General features: G+C 41.8%; 1 protein-coding gene across 3 annotated transcripts; it reads left to right on the top strand.

Annotated features, from left to right (window-relative positions):
* The first annotated feature begins 323 nt into the window (after nucleotides 1–323).
* On the top strand, nucleotides 324–16,253 carry per3 (period circadian clock 3). 3 transcript variants are annotated; one of them, XM_029501972.1, is made up of 22 exons: nucleotides 324–481; nucleotides 5,162–5,570; nucleotides 7,028–7,188; nucleotides 7,301–7,419; nucleotides 7,701–7,899; nucleotides 8,124–8,172; nucleotides 8,427–8,575; nucleotides 8,782–8,860; nucleotides 8,968–9,074; nucleotides 9,256–9,412; nucleotides 9,868–9,976; nucleotides 10,558–10,686; nucleotides 10,782–10,887; nucleotides 10,994–11,105; nucleotides 11,201–11,340; nucleotides 11,451–11,615; nucleotides 11,718–11,969; nucleotides 12,059–12,918; nucleotides 13,087–13,279; nucleotides 13,447–13,633; nucleotides 14,024–14,174; nucleotides 14,267–16,253. In XM_029501972.1, exons 2-22 carry the CDS (start codon nucleotides 5,290–5,292, stop codon nucleotides 14,387–14,389), a joined length of 3,828 nt encoding a protein of 1,275 aa, XP_029357832.1. In that variant the 5' UTR covers nucleotides 324–481; nucleotides 5,162–5,289; the 3' UTR covers nucleotides 14,390–16,253. The 3 variants fall into 3 exon arrangements, with proteins under 3 accessions (XP_029357832.1, XP_029357831.1, XP_029357830.1); XM_029501971.1 differs by having other exon boundaries at nucleotides 8,121–8,172; nucleotides 10,785–10,887; XM_029501970.1 differs by having other exon boundaries at nucleotides 8,121–8,172.
* The last annotated feature ends 1,141 nt before the right edge of the window (nucleotides 16,254–17,394 follow it).

Here is a 17,394-nt window from a genome sequence, read left to right as displayed (position 1 = left end):
TATTTGATTAAAACAAAGAAATATTGTGTTTCCTTATATATTCAGAAACTGCAGTTGTCACACTCAAAATGTCTGGACCTCTGGTCGCCTGTCCTCCCATTGGGTGGGGGGGGGGCAGGCAGATCGTAGTAAGTCGGTGTGCAGTCTCGGTTGTTGTCGGTCTGTTGTGTAACATGGAGATCCACGTGAACCGCCAGCAGGCTGCTGACGGTCTGCGGTGTTTCGGCACGCCCACTCACAGAGGCTCCGTCCAATCATGACACAGGCATAATTAGCCTGTCCAATCATCATGAGGTGGGCGGGGATGTACAGTGCCGGCCTCACGTTGCACAAATGTGTCAAGTGCTCCTGAATAGATGACGATGTAGCTAAGTGAATGGGAGATAACATAAAATAAAAACTCTAAATACATCCTGGTGAGAGATTGCATTTACTCCATATTATTGGGAATTGCCACTGAATCCGACACGTATTCAAAAAGGTAAGTATTTCTCAAGAACACAAGAAATTCGAGGTGACTGTAGCGAGTTGGCTAACTAGCTAAGCTAGCTAAGCACCTCGCCCAGGTACCGACCAGACAGAGCATAGCATGTAAACAAATGCGCTTTAAGTGGCTGTTGCTTTGAATTTATTCCTGCTGTAGCATAGCTGTGAATGTAAATCGTGTACCCGAATGATCTGCAGCACCAAAGAGCAGTGTGTGTGTGTGACTTGAATGTAAGCAGTGTGCTGCCGCTGTGCTCGCTAAACGACATGCCTGCCTAAAGTCTGTACAGAGCCAGTGGACTAAGTGAGTGACAGACTGGAGCTGGAGTTGCAAATGAAAGTACATCAGTAACACATGCAGTTACCACTACCAAGTTACTGCCTACATTACATGATATTATTTGGCATGCCTTAGTTTAAAGTCACGTGTGGAAATGCGGTCTTGCTAATTCAAGCATTTATTAAGAGCATCATTTATACTGTTTGTCAACACGTTGTGTGTAGTTGAGCAGGTGTTTGTGAGTTAACACAATAATACCGACAGTCACTGATGAATGGCGGCTGAGCTTTAAGCCCCTGGGTGGAGTATAAGCGGCCTCTCGCTCCCTCTCTCGGCCTTAAGACTTAACTTATGGTGGTAGCTGAGGTTGTTGAGGTTACTGGGTTCATGTGGGGAGGGAGCAGTGAACCGTCAAATGAGTGTCGGGTGTGTTTTGAGTGAAGACGGGTTGTGGTCTATTATTGAAGCCTGAAAAGCATTTCTTTCATTTCTTTCAAGCTGACGGCCGCAGGTAAAACAGAGTCAGCACTGCCTTCAAATCCTCTTTCGTTACGTTTTATTTGTGTTATTATGTGTCTTTGGTTTTGCATTTTTTGGATTGACCTACAAGCCGGTTAGTTTCCCGATACGTCCTCAGCCTCCTAACTATCACCCATGAAATAGTTGTCACGCAGTGTATTTGGTTCACATTTGCATGTTGCGATTGTGTAAATGTTATTATGTAATCGTGTGATTTTCACATTCAGTGTCATATGCGGATATATATAATGTTTCTGCCAGACTTTCCCATCTCTGGGGGATTTTTGTGCTGGTCCGGAGACTACAGTGTGTCTGAAGGATTCTGTGAGAGCACAAGATCATGTCCTTAAATGCATATCATATAACAGTGCCAAAGGAGTAATATTTATTGCAAATCTGTCCATACACTGTGGATAAACTCCACCAATTATGTGGAAAAACAGGCATCTGAAATGTTAGACCCCTTAAAAGTGCCAAAATAGAAAATATATCATCGATATATTATGATAATGTGATCCTTTTGTATTATCATCACACAGTTTTTAATGTCTGAATCCATAGCATAATTTTGTGGTCTAATTATTTGTTTTATCTTTATGAAGTGATTTTATATAATTGTTGCATGGATGTTTATGTTGAAACACAGTCTTTGTTGGTGATAGATCTAGGGTTAGATTTTCCATCGTGGGAGCACGTCACTGTTAGAAAATGGACTCATTAACATCCAAACATTAAGATCCTGGCCATTCTGAAAGCCTAGTAAAACCAGATATAACCATTTAAATTATACTTTTACACACTGCTCTGTTCAAGGTTTTCCTCCTTATTTTAATGATTGTGATTGTTATTTTTACAATCTGAATAGCATGTATATTTGCATATTTTATTCAGCAGTTTAATTTGTAACACACATTTTCCCTATTATGCACATAAAAACCCTCTACTGACATTTGAATCACAACTTTGAAGAGGGAGTCCAACTGACACTTTTCTCTGCTGAGAAGTGGGTGAAAAAAAAAAAAAAATACAAATCAGTAACCTGGAGGAGCCCCTTGACCTGAGCTTGGGCTTATCTGGTCTGTTTACATACCTTGCAATTATGACAGAGGCAGAGCATCATATTTACACCACAATAATCAAATATTTTTGTGTATATTGTATGTCTCAACCAAGCAGAGGGTAGTTTACACACTTTGAAATGAGCAAGCTGATTATGCAATCCTGCAAGGATGACATGATGAATGACAGTGAACATTTGCATTGCCTTTCAGATGCACGCCTTGTGACACCTAGGATTTACCTAACTGCTGCTGTTTTGCAGATGCCCTGGAAACACACATGCATGCTGTGCTTACTGAACTGTTCAATATTTGCACCACAATTTAAACCAGCTTTGTTTTCATTTCATTGAATTTGCGGCAGTGGCAGCAGAAAGCAGACAGCATTAACACTCATCATTGCGGTATGAATTAAGAAGTGATCACCACTATATTTAATTTTGGATCACAATGGCAAAACTTTTTCCCATTAAATGTAATCAAAAACCTATATGGAGTCAAAAATGTCTCCTGTCTAGTTAGAATAGTAATTAAAAACTAAATCCACAATAACATGTCTGTACATGTCAGCTCTGCAGTAAATTAGCGAGCTGTGCATGGTGTACCCCGTGCCCGTCAAATGTCTGTCCTATGGTCACACTTATGCTGTCTCATGTTAAAAAGACAAAGATCACTGCCATACATCTCACTATTTGTTTATGGAAATCAGCAGCTCACTCCCATGACTTTATAATTAACAAAATTTAGGAAAACATATTTATTGTGATTGCTGTTTGTGATCATTCACCACTGCTATCAAGATTGCTGTTGATTCAAGAGAGCAAATGCACGAACTCAATTTCCACTTTAATGTTATGTACAATTTGGCTTCTGAGAAATAATCATGAAGACAAGAATGATGTTGTTTAATTACTTTGGCTGGACTAAAACTTGTTATGGTGGGTTACTCTCTGTAACTATATAAATGAGAATATCTAAATGCCTGTAACTCACAGGAGATCTTAGCTGCAGCTGATTTGGAGGAAAGAAAGGGAAAAAATCTCTGCAGGCATCGGCTGTTATGCAACAGTGTATCACGTCATTATTCAGTTGCTGTGAGAGTGTAATGATTGGCATTTGGCAGAGTTTTACCTGGATTGGGCAGTGCTGATGGATGGCATGTGTAAATCATAGATGATGGAAGTGAGTCAGTTAACAATGAGTCCCTTCAATAGTGAGATTGTCCAATACTCTTAGATAACAATGCAGACTGTGTTTGTTCGCATTTTCAAAACTTTCTAATTGCAGAGAATATTATGTGCTTACATTTGGTTATACTTGAGATAATCCACTTTTTTTTTTTTTGGGCAATTTTCTTTGAAAAGTTAATGGATGCATTTATTTAATGACTCTTCCTTCCTTCCTCCATTTGACATTTTACATCGTTAATGTGAAGCAAGAAGAGCAAAAAGTATGAGCTATAATGATTGTTGTGTTTTTGGTGTTAACGTAACAGCCATGATAGAAACTCAATATTATATAAATAATTCAATATTAGATATCTTTTTCTTGTTAAGACATAATAGCTCAGCCTCATAATTGTGTCATTGTTAATGAAACATCCTGGAAAGACACATTGTTGCCTCTTTCTGAACTTGAACCGTGGCATTAACCTTGGTGTGATTGATGTGTGTCAGTGCTATATTTGTACTGTAAAATGAATGATGATTTGACAAACTAACTGCAAAAAACAATTCAATTCAAAGTATATCATGGCATTAGAAAGTGAATATTTTAAGTTTGATTATAGATGTGTGCATTAATTTTAGTTCATTTTGAACTTTTTAGTCTTTGGAGGTAATATATTTGCATAAAACAAAACACAAGTAAGATCTCTGCTGAGCTTTTTTGCAGGTTGCTTAGAGAGTACAGTGACCTGATATTTCCTCTTTAGGCACTGAGGTTTCTATTTTCTAGTCCCATACTGACACAAAGACTTGCTGGTGCTGCTTTTAACAATCCATTGGTCTCCCATTTTGAACGTGGAAAAGATGGATGGCAGTGCTACAAACAAATGATATGGATCTTAACACCCTTTTTCTGCACAAGACTTGAAGCACCATCCCTCTTATCGCTTAGTTTATCTCTGCTAGTTGGCCATCGCCTGATGTCCATGCTGTAAATTAAAGGTCAGCAATCTGGTGATTAAGAGACTCAACTTGAAAACGTCACAGTCTACTTTTCAAGTGATTCATGCTCTAGAACTATGCTGTACACACAAAGTTGTCTGTAAAGTTTTCCAGTTTGCACTTCTCGGTATAATATAACCGGTCTATTCATCTATCTGAAAAGAAACCACCTGAAGGAAAATGACGACCGTTTCACTCATGGTGCAACCCTACTCATCTCAAAAGGTCTGAAATATGAACAGGTCTTAGTGAGTTACACTTTTGAGCAGTTAAAAATATGAAGAAAGCAGAAGATGTTGAATAGAGGTGACCTAGGCAGTGAATTTCTATCCAGCTGAGGATCAGGTGCCATTCAAAGTTGTAAAAAATTAAGTGATATTTAAGACGTTGCATTCAAAAAACAGTTTGGAAAAAGCATCTTTAATACAATGTAGTGTTTTAAATTATGCAAATAGATTAGATCCTTCCAGTTTGGATATTCACAAAACATTTAAAATATGGACACAAGGCTCAAAATTAATATGCTGATATGTGTGTGATATGCTTTCAGGGATGATCATCCATTTTTTTTTAGATTAACTCTGCAGCCTTGGACTGACGCTGTTTCTTACTACCCATTATTTCTTCCATTTGTCTTTTTTCTGCTCAAGGTGAACCCTCACATCCAGCATTCAGCCCTGGTTGAATGAACACAAATTTACTGTCACCACATGGAACCCACTCTCTCTGTTGAACATATGACCCTTCTTGACTACCTGAATTCGACAAATTATGAGTGATGTGTGACCAAAGTGCGGAGATGCCTACGGGTGACAGCAGTCCGGACGGGGAGGAGCCTGCATTACCCTCAGCTGCAAGAGGTGAAGGGGAGGAAGGTGTGACATCCGGGCAGCAGGATGAAACGGTGCAGTCTGAGGACCTAAGGCGGGAGGAGAGTGGAGCGTCGGCAGAGGTGCCCCAGGAAGATGAAGAGATGACAAGCGGTTCACATGATCTCTCTTCCTCAGCCAATCACAGCCCTGGGAGCGCCAGCGGATCCACCTCAGTATCAACCAAGAGGTAACCGCCTGATTGCTTGCGTCTTGACTCTTAGGCCTGTATCCAGGTCATTCCACAGTGACCCCACCCCGTGTGTCAAATTCCCAGAAGGTTTAAAAATGCTCCCCATCAAATGTAATAGAGAGCTCATAGAGTGAATGTACATTGTTTTTATTTATTTAATTTCATTTTAATTATTTTATTGAGTCATCAAAGCTTTCATTGAACAACAAATACATGATAAGTAAAATGTTACTCATCCCTACCCAATCCAAAAGTAAAATGACAGTGGTAAATAATGAAATCCATAATAAATGTATGGATGCAGAAAACTGTCTTGCAACACATTTGTGGTAGCTAGCATGTTGAAAAACTGTCCTTTTGAAATGGGTAATGAATAGCTGCCATTTGGCTTACATTACAGCCTAATATACAGGCTAGCTACCTAGCTACTGTATGCAGACATTTTCCTGTCATATTTGCAAGTTAGACATTAACACCATTGATCAAGTTTATTTACCCCGAACCATTAACAAACCTTACTTGACTCTATGTGGTCCCTGGGCTCAAATGTGTGGCCTCAATACTCAAGGACTCAAGAAAGCATCTGTGCATGTGATGGAGGAATGTTAAGTACATGTAGGGGTGTCGCCTCAGTAGCCCTGAAGTAAGCTGTGATATGTGCATCTGATTGAGGAATTGCATATTCAAGTGTACTTGCATTAAGTCTACTTGTTTTAGCCGAAATTATGCTACAGTATATTTCCCCAACTGTATTTAAGTTCCTTGTCCAACCTCCAATTTTGTACATTTCCACTTTATTTCAGTTTATTCCCATTTATTTCCACATATTCCCTTTAATCCCCATGAAAAGTTTCTAACTTTGAAAATCCCAGAATTTGGCCCCTGTTTCTACCACTTATAATATTGTGCTCACAAAAGCATGCCCATTGTGCTGAATAATTTTGAGAACACTGAGTGTACCCCACTGCATTTAGTAGCTTCTAGTTAGAGATAACTAGGCTAGTTTCAATCGATAACTAAGTAGTGGAAATTAGGCGAGTATCAGTCTGGTCCTCGGTGTCTTATGGGGTTTATCTGTGTATAATGATTAATATTTACAACCAACAACAACCAACAACATGGCCACAGCTACACACCTGAACAATAAAAAAAAATTTGTCTGCCAAGGTTTTGAAACAATCATTGAACAGGGTAAGGGAAAAGTGGTAACTGTGTTACCAGGCAATGATTACACAATCACGGCAAAAATACTGGCCATTAAATGAAGTGGACTAAAAATATCCCTGTAAAATCTAGATCTGAAGTGAGTAGTACGTCATCAGAGACCTTACGACTAAAAATATAATATAAATTACTCTCTATTTGTGGTAAATAAATGCTATGTGTGAAGAAAAAAAATGATGAAAATCACAGTCTACTGTTATCTTCTGTGTGTGTTCATTGTGACTGTGTAGTAGTGAGCATGCTGATAGTGGCAGAGGGCAGGCCCACAGAGAACTGATGATCACTGTTGCTGAGATGAAGAAGAGGCTTCCGTCAGACAAACGCAGTCGCAGCAAAGCCAGCACTGTGGAGGCCTTACATTATGCACTGAACTGTGTCAAACAAGTTCAAGGTAACAATTTACTGACATCTTAGAGATTGTTATTGTTATTTTTTCACGTAGCTTTTTTTTTTTTTTTTTAACTTTGGTATCGGCTTGTATGTGTTTTTGCTGTCCTCTGCAGCCAATAGCGAATACTACAAACTGCTGATGAGAAACGGCCAGGATGAGAGGAAAAATGCCACTGTTTGTGCCCTGGAAGAGTTGGAAAGAGTCACCTCTAAACACACCCTTAAAAACACGGTACATACTGAAAGCAGACACAGACACACAACACAGAAAAATTGACACTGTTTCACTTTTCTGGCCCCAGTTGTGGCCCACATTTCTCCCTAAAAACACATATTTGAGTCTTGACAAAACACAAATGTCCTCTCTTAAGTTTTTATTCGAAGCACCATTACATTTTGCATGCACATATAAGTTTATTTTTGTGTATTTGTGTGTGTCTGTGACTTGGCTCGCCTTTGCCTATGTGTCTTATCTGCATGTGCATGCGTACCTCTCTATGTGTCTGTATGTAGGACTCCTTCGTGGTGGTTTTCTCTTTGTCGAGCGGTCGTGTACTCTACGCATCAGAGCAGGCTCCCAGCATCCTGTGCTGCAAGAGGAAGTTCCTGGAGTCGGCTAAGTTTGTGGAGCTTCTCTTCCACCAAGACGTCAATGTCTTCTACGGACACACGGCTCAGCCGAACCTCCCACCCTGGAGTAACTCTCACACAGGTGTGTTTGTACCACATTTTGGAAATTATTAATATTTTGTTTTTCAAGGTTTAAGTTCAAAATGTAGTGTCATTTAAGCTTTGTTTTAGTTCAAATTATAATTATAATTTTTCCATTAATTAGTATACATTTTCTAGCACAAGTCGAATGTTTTAGGTATTTTTGAACTTTTTTTTTTCTCTCTGCAGACAAATAACACTTGTTTCTGTTTGTGTCGACAGCAGGAGTTCTGTTTGACTGTGCCCAGGTCAAGTCGTTCTTCTGCAGAATCAGGTCACAATCTTAATTCTTTCCCGTGCTGGGCCTTTTAAATGCTTGATGGAGGTCACTTTTCAAACCTCCTCCTCAAGCTGCCTGACATCACCATGGGATTTCTTTCATTGGGGTGTACAACATAGTGACATACGAAAAAATATTTCAAACAAATGAAATGAAATGAAAAAGGCTTCTGCTAATGTTTGTTGATTAAACAAGAAGTCTTATTTTCACCTCTAATCAATGTGAATATTTCCAACCGTATATTTAAGGGGGGGGAAGGACCGTGAGGGTGAGATGCGCTACAACCCCTTCAGAATAACCCCTTACCTGCTGAAGGTGCACCAGACAGGAAGCAGTGGGGAGGAGGAAGAGCCGTGCTGCCTGGCACTGGCTGAACGCATCATATCAGGATATGAAGGTACATTTATCAATGAAAAACTCACCCTGTGAATAGGCGCTGACATGTTTTGTTTGAATATTATCATCTCATACAATACTTGCACTTTTTAAATATTTTGGTATTCCCGCTGTCCACCCATTGTTTTGCTGAGGTACATCTTGGGGATTGTGTGTTTATCTACTGCTCCACTGACAGTCATGATGTTACAATAATTGTTAACACAGCACCTCGGATCCCCACGGATAAGCGCATCTTCACCACCACACACTCTCCTGGCTGTTTATTTCTGGAAGTGGATGACAGGTCCATGCGCACGCACACACACACACACATAAACACAGTGTGTATTTATGTTGTGCTATTAAGTAGAGATATGCTAATGAAGCAAATTTTTCTATCATTATCCTCAGGGCTGTGCCTTTGCTAGGATATCTTCCCCAGGATCTGATTGGTACATCAATGCTGACTTGTATCCACCCAGAGGACCGGCCCCTCATGTTGTCTATGCACCGGAAAGGTATGTGTTCAGTGAAGATGGGGACCAAAAGAAGTTTTTGGTATTACAATGGCAATTGGTCATTGATTTTTGATAATTAATTGATTTGAACATTATCCAATACCCAAAATCAATCATTGCACCCTGAATTGGGATTTTTATTCCTCTCTTGTCTTTCTTTTGAATTTTTGTTGCTGTGTAGTGTTGAAATATGCAGGCCAGCCTCCATTTGAGCACTCTCCAGTGCGTCTGCGCTGTCAGAATGGAGATTACATCACCTTGGACACCAGCTGGTCCAGCTTCATCAACCCATGGAGCCGCAAGGTGGCCTTTATCATTGGACGGCATAAAGTCAGGACGTAAGGAGCAACAACACACACAAAAAAATAAAAATGATATGAGTATGCAGCACGTCAGCATACTGGTTAGCGTGTTGCCCCACAACAAGAAGGTCGTGGGTTCAATTCCTGGGCCTGGGGCCTCTCTGTGCAGAGTTCAGGTAGGGTCTGTCTGTCTCTGTGTTGGCCCTGTGATGGACTGGTGACCTGTCCAGGGTGACCCCGCCCTCACCCAGCATGAGCTGGGATTGGCTCCAGCACCCCCCATGACTATTTCCAGGTCAAAAAAGTGGTAGAAGATAAATGAATAAGTGTATTATCAAATAAAGCCTTGATGCTCTCTATGTGCTCGAGGTAGTGGGGATGATATATTGGTCTGTCCTAAAATCAACTTGCTTTACAGGAAATGATTGCACAGGCTTTGTCGATGCTAAAAAATGTGTTTATTATAATTACCCCTGTCGCTTCGTCTGTAGGAGTCCACTGAATGAGGATGTGTTCGCTGCTCGGACTAAAGAGGATTTTCCTGTCACGTATGAGGAAATCAAAGATCTGCAAGGAAAGATCTATAAGCTTTTCCTGCAGGTAAATAATTATAGATGCAGGTGTGATGTTTTGCTGGGAAACACAACAATGATGAAAGGTGTTGACTTGGTCCCCAACATCTGCTAATGTTTCGAAACCAGATACCACAGCTCATCTTCAGCGGCCTATTACAGTTCATGCCTCATCAGGTCAGAGCTGTTATAGTGGCAAAAGTGGGACCTACACAATATTAGGCAGGTGGTCATCATGTTATAGCTGAATGGACTGTGTGCACATATATATTTATGTAAATTGATCTATGTGTATATAGATTTATACATACTATGAACAGCTTTCTACTTCGTTTATTGTGAAATTTATATACTTGTTTATTCCTTGTTATTTTTGACATATTGTTGTACAACTTGTTGAAGTCTAAAAGAATTAGCAGACAAGTCAATATTGAAAGTTACTGTAATATACAGGTCAAGATAACACATGTTCACGCAGGTTTTTCTTTTCTAACCCATACACATAAATACAGTATACACACTTGTTACAGTCACTACATGCCTCCCATTCATATGTAAGTCAAACACACCCTCATGCTATTTTCTATTGTTTGTTTTGTTACTTTTCAGCCGGTCCACAACAATGGCTCCAGTGGTTATGGCAGCTTGGGAAGTAATGGATCTCATGAGCATTACATCAGCGTAGCCTCTTCAAGTGACAGCAATGGCAACCTATGGGAGGACTCACACCGGGAAACGGTGAGATATCACATTGACATCACCAGGAAGAGAATGGTAGCACACTTAATCTGGTCAGGGTTACTCATGCTGATACCTGTCTTCTGTTGCTATAGCAGATGACTTTGCAGCAGATCTGTGCTGATGTGAAGAAAGTGAAGAATTGGGGGAAACAGGCTTATCTGGATTCCAACCACAAAGGTTTAGGGAAACCTGCAACAGGTAAATCAGTGCACATCAGTGCATATGCTAATTGTAAAACATTGACATTACACTTTGCATTTAAAATGGGAATGCGAATTTGTTAACATTGGCTTCATACCCAAAGCACCTCTGCCTCCCACAACCTCCAACCCTGAAGTTAGAGATCACGAAGAAAGCAGGAAGCAAACACACATTCCCTCCTATCAGCAAATCAACTGCGTGGACAACATTATTAGGTGTGTAGTTTAGCATTGTTGAGCCTCTTACATCGTTTTGGTCCACTACATAATACAGAGAAGTCCTTTTATATTTTTGTGTTTGTGTGTTGTAGATATTTGGAGAGCTGCACCGGTCCTGCCCTGAAGCGTAAGAGTGAATCTCATTCACTGGCCACCTCTTCTTCCTCATCCTCTACCTCAGAAGACGACAAGCCAGCTGCAGCAACTGACGTGGCTCAAACCAGTGCGGATGGTATAAGCTCTCAAACACACATTGTCTTCTCTTAGCCTTTAAAGAGATTCTGTAGAATTTATTCTTAAAACACCATAAACTGATCTTCATCTTGTTTTTCCTGTTTCCAGTGGTGGTGGTGGACAGTGAGGTGTCAGTGGGCCCTTCAACAGCAGCCGTAGTTGGGGCACCTCTGACAGATATCACAATGTCGACAAAGGCTATGAGTGTAGTTTCAGTCACCAGCCAGTGTTCATACAGCAGCACCATTGTACATGTGCCACAGCCTGAATCAGGTACCTAAATATGCCCTTTCATCTGTGTGTCCGGTCATGGACACCACTCTGATGCTTTTTCACAACTGTAGATCTGACTTTTTTCTCAATGTTCTCCAACAGAAGCCACAGCACTGGAAGATGCACCAATGGGCAGTGAGCCTACAGATGCTGCTCCCACCCCTGTCCGTCCAGCCCCAAGTCCTGCCACAGAGGAGCGAAGGTTTGTAGGTCTGACCAAAGAGGTGCTGTCTGCCCACACCCAGAAAGAGGAGCAGGAGTATGTGGACCGCTTCCGCCACCGCATTATGCAGAGCCCCTACAACTTGTACCTGCAACTGGACAACAGCTCAATGGCTCACTCCCACCATCCAGGTATTTACTGGTTCAAACAAGAAGCAGCAGGCATGTGTTTAGAAAGCCACATGATTCACTAAAGAAGTTTTTCTTCTATCTCACCACAGCCGACTACCTACGTCCATTGAGTGCTGGTGGTTGGAACCGCTCTCGGAGAGGAAAGCCCAGGCATAAACGCCCCAAACCCCAAGGTTCCTCAGACAGCTATGCCTCCCCACCTGGTCCTCCTCGTCATGTCCCTGACTCTTCCTGGCCTTCTTCAGAGTCCTCACAGCCCCAGATGGGGCTACCCTACAACCAACCATCCCCACTCCATGCTCCATTCTTCACAATGATGGCAAGTCAGCCTGGTTCTGAGCAACCGACCAGACCACCTGAAGCAACACCTGTCGTGATGCAGCCTCCAGAACAAACCCAGCCCAGCTACAACTTCAGCGTCATGCAGTCCGCTCAAAGTTTACCAGGCATGCAGCCAGTCCAGATGGAGTCTGTTCAGTTTCTGCAGAATATCCAGAACTTTAACACCATGCAGCCCCTGGCTACAGCCCACACTATCAACCCTTTTGTAGCACCAGTCATGGCTGTTATCCTGCCAAACTACCAGAATTTAGCCCCAGGTTACCCATCCATTTACCCACAATCTGTTCTCTCCATGATGCCCCAGGCACCTATCACCATGACAGGCTTTACCCCCAGCAGTGCCCCCTTCCTGCAGCCACAGTCTCAAACCCATCCTGGCCCCCAGACAATGACCTACCCAGGCCCTCTGCTCTGCTCACCCCGACCCTGCTCCTCTGTCGGGGAGGAAGAGGAGGCAGCTGAGCCTCGACCTTTGTTCTCAAGCTCTCGCTCTAGTTCTCCACTGCAGCTAAATTTGCTGCAGGAGGAGCTACCCAAGCCGAGCGAAGGGCATGGCAGCACCGGGCACAACCTCACAGAGAGCCTCCATGAAAAACATCCCAACGAGGTGAGTTTGCTGCTGGTTATCACCCATCACATTCAACCTACTTTTTAAGATGTACTTTCAAAGATGTGTTTGAAGAAGATTTTTATACATATGCACTACAGTGTGTATGGATGTGCAAAGAGCTCCAGTTGAATCCAGCTTTGACCTTCAAACCTTTGCCTTGATCAGGGTGATGCCCCAAGTGAGTCTGGGAACCATGATGCGCAATCCACATCCAGTGAGTTGCTTGACCTGCTCCTACAGGAGGATGCCAGGTCAGGGACTGGCTCCAATGCCTCAGGGTCTGGATCTGGGGAGTCTGGAGGCTCACTTGAATCTGGATCTGGCTCTGGTTCCAATGGAACCTCTACCTCTCACACTGGTAAGAGGAAAAAGACAATTGCAGCCCCATCATTGAAATCACCCAATGTATTAAATGAAAATTTTTAGTTATTATCTTTTGTTTTGAGTGGTGAAGTTCTACTTCTGTGAGTGCACAGAATTTGTTCAGTGCACTGCAAGTAAAAAAAAAATCTTGATGGGTTACAGGCAGCAGCAACAGCAGCAAATACTTTGCCAGTAATGATTCATCAGACACATCGCACAAAGCCCGCAAGAGCCAGGATGCACCAGCAGATCATCAACACAGCTTTGAGAGTCAGGTGGAGAACTCGTTGTGGAGCATGATCCAGCACACACCTGAGTGTGTTATGATGACGTACCAGATTCACACCAGGTACATGCTCTGACACTGTTAAATAACAGGAGAAAGAAATTCAGAGAAAGAGCAGTGCAGGTTGTCTTTTGTCAGTATTTCCTGTGAGCTATTCTGTGGTGATACATGTTGACTCGGACAGTGTCCCCCTTTTTTTTTTATTTTATTTTATTTTTTTTTTGTATGTGTTTTCTCATATGATCTATAGATTTCTGCTTCCTACCTTAAAATAAATGAAGCAGAAATGAAGTAAATGAAGATACATGTGTTACGGGGAACATGTTACAGTCTATTCTCATTCTAAGGTTGATATAAGCTTGTCTGATTGACACATACAGCCATGGTGTAAATATAAAATTTTGCTTCAGTGCCATGTTTTCAAACTCCTCTTTTGCCTCTTTTCCCCTTCAGGGACCAGAATGAGGTGTTGGCAGAAGACAGGGAGAAGCTTCGGGTGCTTCAGCCCCTCCAGCCTTGGTTCACCCAGGAGCAGAGAGAGGAGCTGGCTGAGGTCCATCCCTGGATCCAGCAGCATACCATCCCACAGGAGATAGACACACAGGTGGGGATCTTTACGCAGTTAGCACAGACAAATGAGCTGTTTTTCATTTATCATCACCAGAATGACTGTTTACATGTCTTCATGTTTGTCAGGGTTGTGTAACCTGCTGCTCAGGAGCAGGGGCTGCCCATTCCCCTCACCCAATTGCCCCAGATAGCTCTTCCCCTCTGGAAAGCCTTCAACAGGAGCCCACTGAACCTTTGTTGGACACTTGAGAAACCTGGAACCTGAAATGCACCAACACCAAGTTCACAACAAACCAGCCCGGCCAGAGACACCCTCAAAAGTCCCACCATACATTTCGTCTGACTAGTCCAGAGGATTGGGCTGATATGCTTTAGCTTGAACTTAAACTTGTTTTATAAAGGTATTGGATGCTGGACCATGCCCTAGGGAAAGAAGAAGTCAAGAGAGACGGCATATTCACTGGCATTATTTTCGGTCCAATGCAGCTATCTACGTAGGACCATAAATATTTTACCTCTCTCGTTGTGTTTCTAGTGCCCTTATTGGGGTTTATTTCGTAATCAAGACTTGACCAGATCCTTCAGCAACATGAGCCGCTTGATGCTCAGAATATTGGAGTGGGTCCCACGGTTCCTGAACATGAGCACTGTGCACTCGCGCCAAGTCTGCTGGATATGTGTTTCTGGGTGGCAAGACAACGACAGTGCTGGCCCAGTGGAGTATCAGAACACAGGCCTGATTGTTGCTGTACAGTACCACGTCACTTCCTTTAATGGCATAATAACCTACCATGGATGACACGATGACAGTTACAGTACATTTTTTTCCTGATGGACACTAAAACAAACATCTTTGCAGCTCTCAGTTTGTGATGTTTAGATTTGAATATTGCAAGTTAAATGTTATTGGAGTGTTTCCCCTTCTTCCGTAGATGGATCTCCCCTCATCCAGAGCATCGCTTTTTATTTTACTGCGACTGATGAACAACAACGAATGTGTTGATCACTACTAATTGTCCTCCTCAGTACCTCAGATGTTCTGTAGAGAGACTCTTCTCTCCCAGTATTTTCTCTGGTCGTCATCCTATAGTTCCTGTAGGTTACCTCTAATTGTAAACAGACACGGTGAGGCTCCAAATGTTCTGTGATCCTGGGTCTACTAACTGGGTGAATTTTCTGCATAGACTCTGCATAGTTGTCCTTTTGACTGGCTGCTTGTGTGAAAGAGAGAGGCTGAGAGGAACTGACTTCCAGGTGAGCTTGTGAATCGTTGTTTGTGCGTGTGTGTGTGTCTACTTACTGATGGCGAGTGGCTTCCTTTGACACAGTTGTCCAAGATTGCAGGACAGACCAGGGTTTTCTACCGTTTTTAGATTAAAAGTATATTACCGTACCTTGTATTTTATAGAAAATGTACGCAAAACAAATTTCACAAAATGTATAAAAAGCCATTTGTCTTGATTTCAGGGACTGTTTGTTTGTGACACAAAGGAATGAATAAATCAACTATGATCTTACATGTACTTCAGCATGATTGTTTCATAATTACAATGCACAAGAAGTTATGAATAGCTCAACACAAAACATAAAAAAGTTGGATGCTGTAACTACAATCAACAACAAGCAGTGTACTCTCCCGAGCGGTCTTGGTGTTTCCTGTCTCAGTCTGGCCAAAACTCTCTGAGGCATAGCTGATGATGATGGTGGTTAGTGTTCAGAGTCCATTGTTGACCTCTCCCTCGGCTGTTTCTTGGATGATGTTGGACACATCCTGCTGGCTGGGGGCCACCTAATCCGCTGCTGTGGAACTGCTCTGCCAGGATTGGGAGTCTCTGATACGTGGAGGGACTGGGCTCTGTGCGTTGCCTCCTGGCCGGGTTCCTCTTGCGTCTCACTTCCCTGCTGAATACATTTCATTCTGTCATGATGGATTCTTACGCCACGTTGGTTCTTGCACCGTTTTCCCCATATGTATGTTCTTGTCATCAATCCCCCTGCATGAGTCATTAATCTGAGATCTGTCCAACTGGAGATCTCACCCACCCCCTCTTGGGTTCTCCTGAGGGTATCTATCTTTAGGTCTTTACGTGGCTTTTTTTTAGTTCTTTTTCACGGTGGGCTTCTAACCTATGCTGTCACTCTGGTGATCACCTGCCTGTTCTTGGTTGTCACCCAGTCTGTTCCTAGGAGTTGCTGGCTAAGCCAAATTTAAAGTATTCAAGAAACATCTCCAGGATGCACTGCAATGCATCATTAGTGTGAGTGTAGAACTGAAGAATCTGCAGTGCAGGTTATTATTACTATTATTATTATTATTATTATTATTATTATTATTATTATTATTACATAAAAAGTTTCATTTACAAAACAGTCTCAGCGTGACTGTGTTTTTCCATTTACAAAGAAAAAACTTCGAAAAAGTTTATTTCAAAAATGTCTGGACTGGATGCAAATGGTCTCCTGCGTCTGCCAAAATCCATTCTCTGTGCACTAGAGGCTTCAAGCTTTCCAAGATGTTGCCTGAGTTGTCATAGTTGTTTTTTTTTTTTTTCCCCTCCAGAATATGACCACTGAAATAGTGCGATTTACAGAATTTAAATGATTAGGCTCTGAGCAACAGGATTATTATCTGCTAATGGACTCCTATGTCAACAAAGACCAGGGAAAAAAATGAGAAAACAGGAAGAATTCACAGGAATTCACTGCCCACAGTTCTGACGCCACAGCGAAAAATTTTATATCCTTAATGTTCAGCAGAGTGTTCTCTTTATGTTAAAAAAAAAAAAAAAAAAATAACGCAAAAAAACACAGAGATACAAGCCTCCTGGTATCCTAGTAACAGTCTCTAGCTTCAGTCACTCAAGCTGTCCCTGAAACAATGTCGTTTATCTGCAGACAGAAACTCTCAGACCCAGTGTCATTTGGCTCTTCTTAGCGTTACTCTCTTGTCCCTTCAATTTCAAAGAGGTTTCAAAACTTTTACATCGTTTCACCTTTTTCACAAGCTTCATATACTTTCTTTTGCCTCAGGTCAAGGATCTTTTTCACAACCATTTATGTAGCAAAGCAGGCTACATATGAAGTAATGCAGCATATAATTTAAGAAGACATTTTATAATTGAGTGCAGATGTTTTTCATGTTAAACCTTTATTGGATTAGCAGCACAGCACCTACATAGTTGCTTTGAGACTAAGAATAAATGAGCCAAATGATGATAATCCACAATGAGTTAAATGGGGAAAAAAGCAGAGTT

Source organism: Echeneis naucrates, chromosome 5, assembly GCF_900963305.1.
Source record: "Echeneis naucrates chromosome 5, fEcheNa1.1, whole genome shotgun sequence".
Lineage (NCBI taxonomy): Eukaryota > Metazoa > Chordata > Actinopteri > Carangiformes > Echeneidae > Echeneis > Echeneis naucrates.
Note: the sequence above shows the minus strand (reverse complement) of the source record. Positions and strands in the feature narration are given on the sequence as shown.

Excerpts from the sequence above, each read along its gene's own strand:
- per3 (XM_029501970.1), top strand. The coding sequence starts at position 5,290 with ATGTGTGACCAAAGTGCGGAGATGCCTACGGGTGACAGCAGTCCGGAC. Across the intron at positions 11,106-11,200 it reads TGCGTGGACAACATTATTAG|ATATTTGGAGAGCTGCACCG; the intron begins GTGTGTAGTTTA and ends TGTGTGTTGTAG. Across the intron at positions 12,919-13,086 it reads ATGAAAAACATCCCAACGAG|GGTGATGCCCCAAGTGAGTC; the intron begins GTGAGTTTGCTG and ends TGCCTTGATCAG.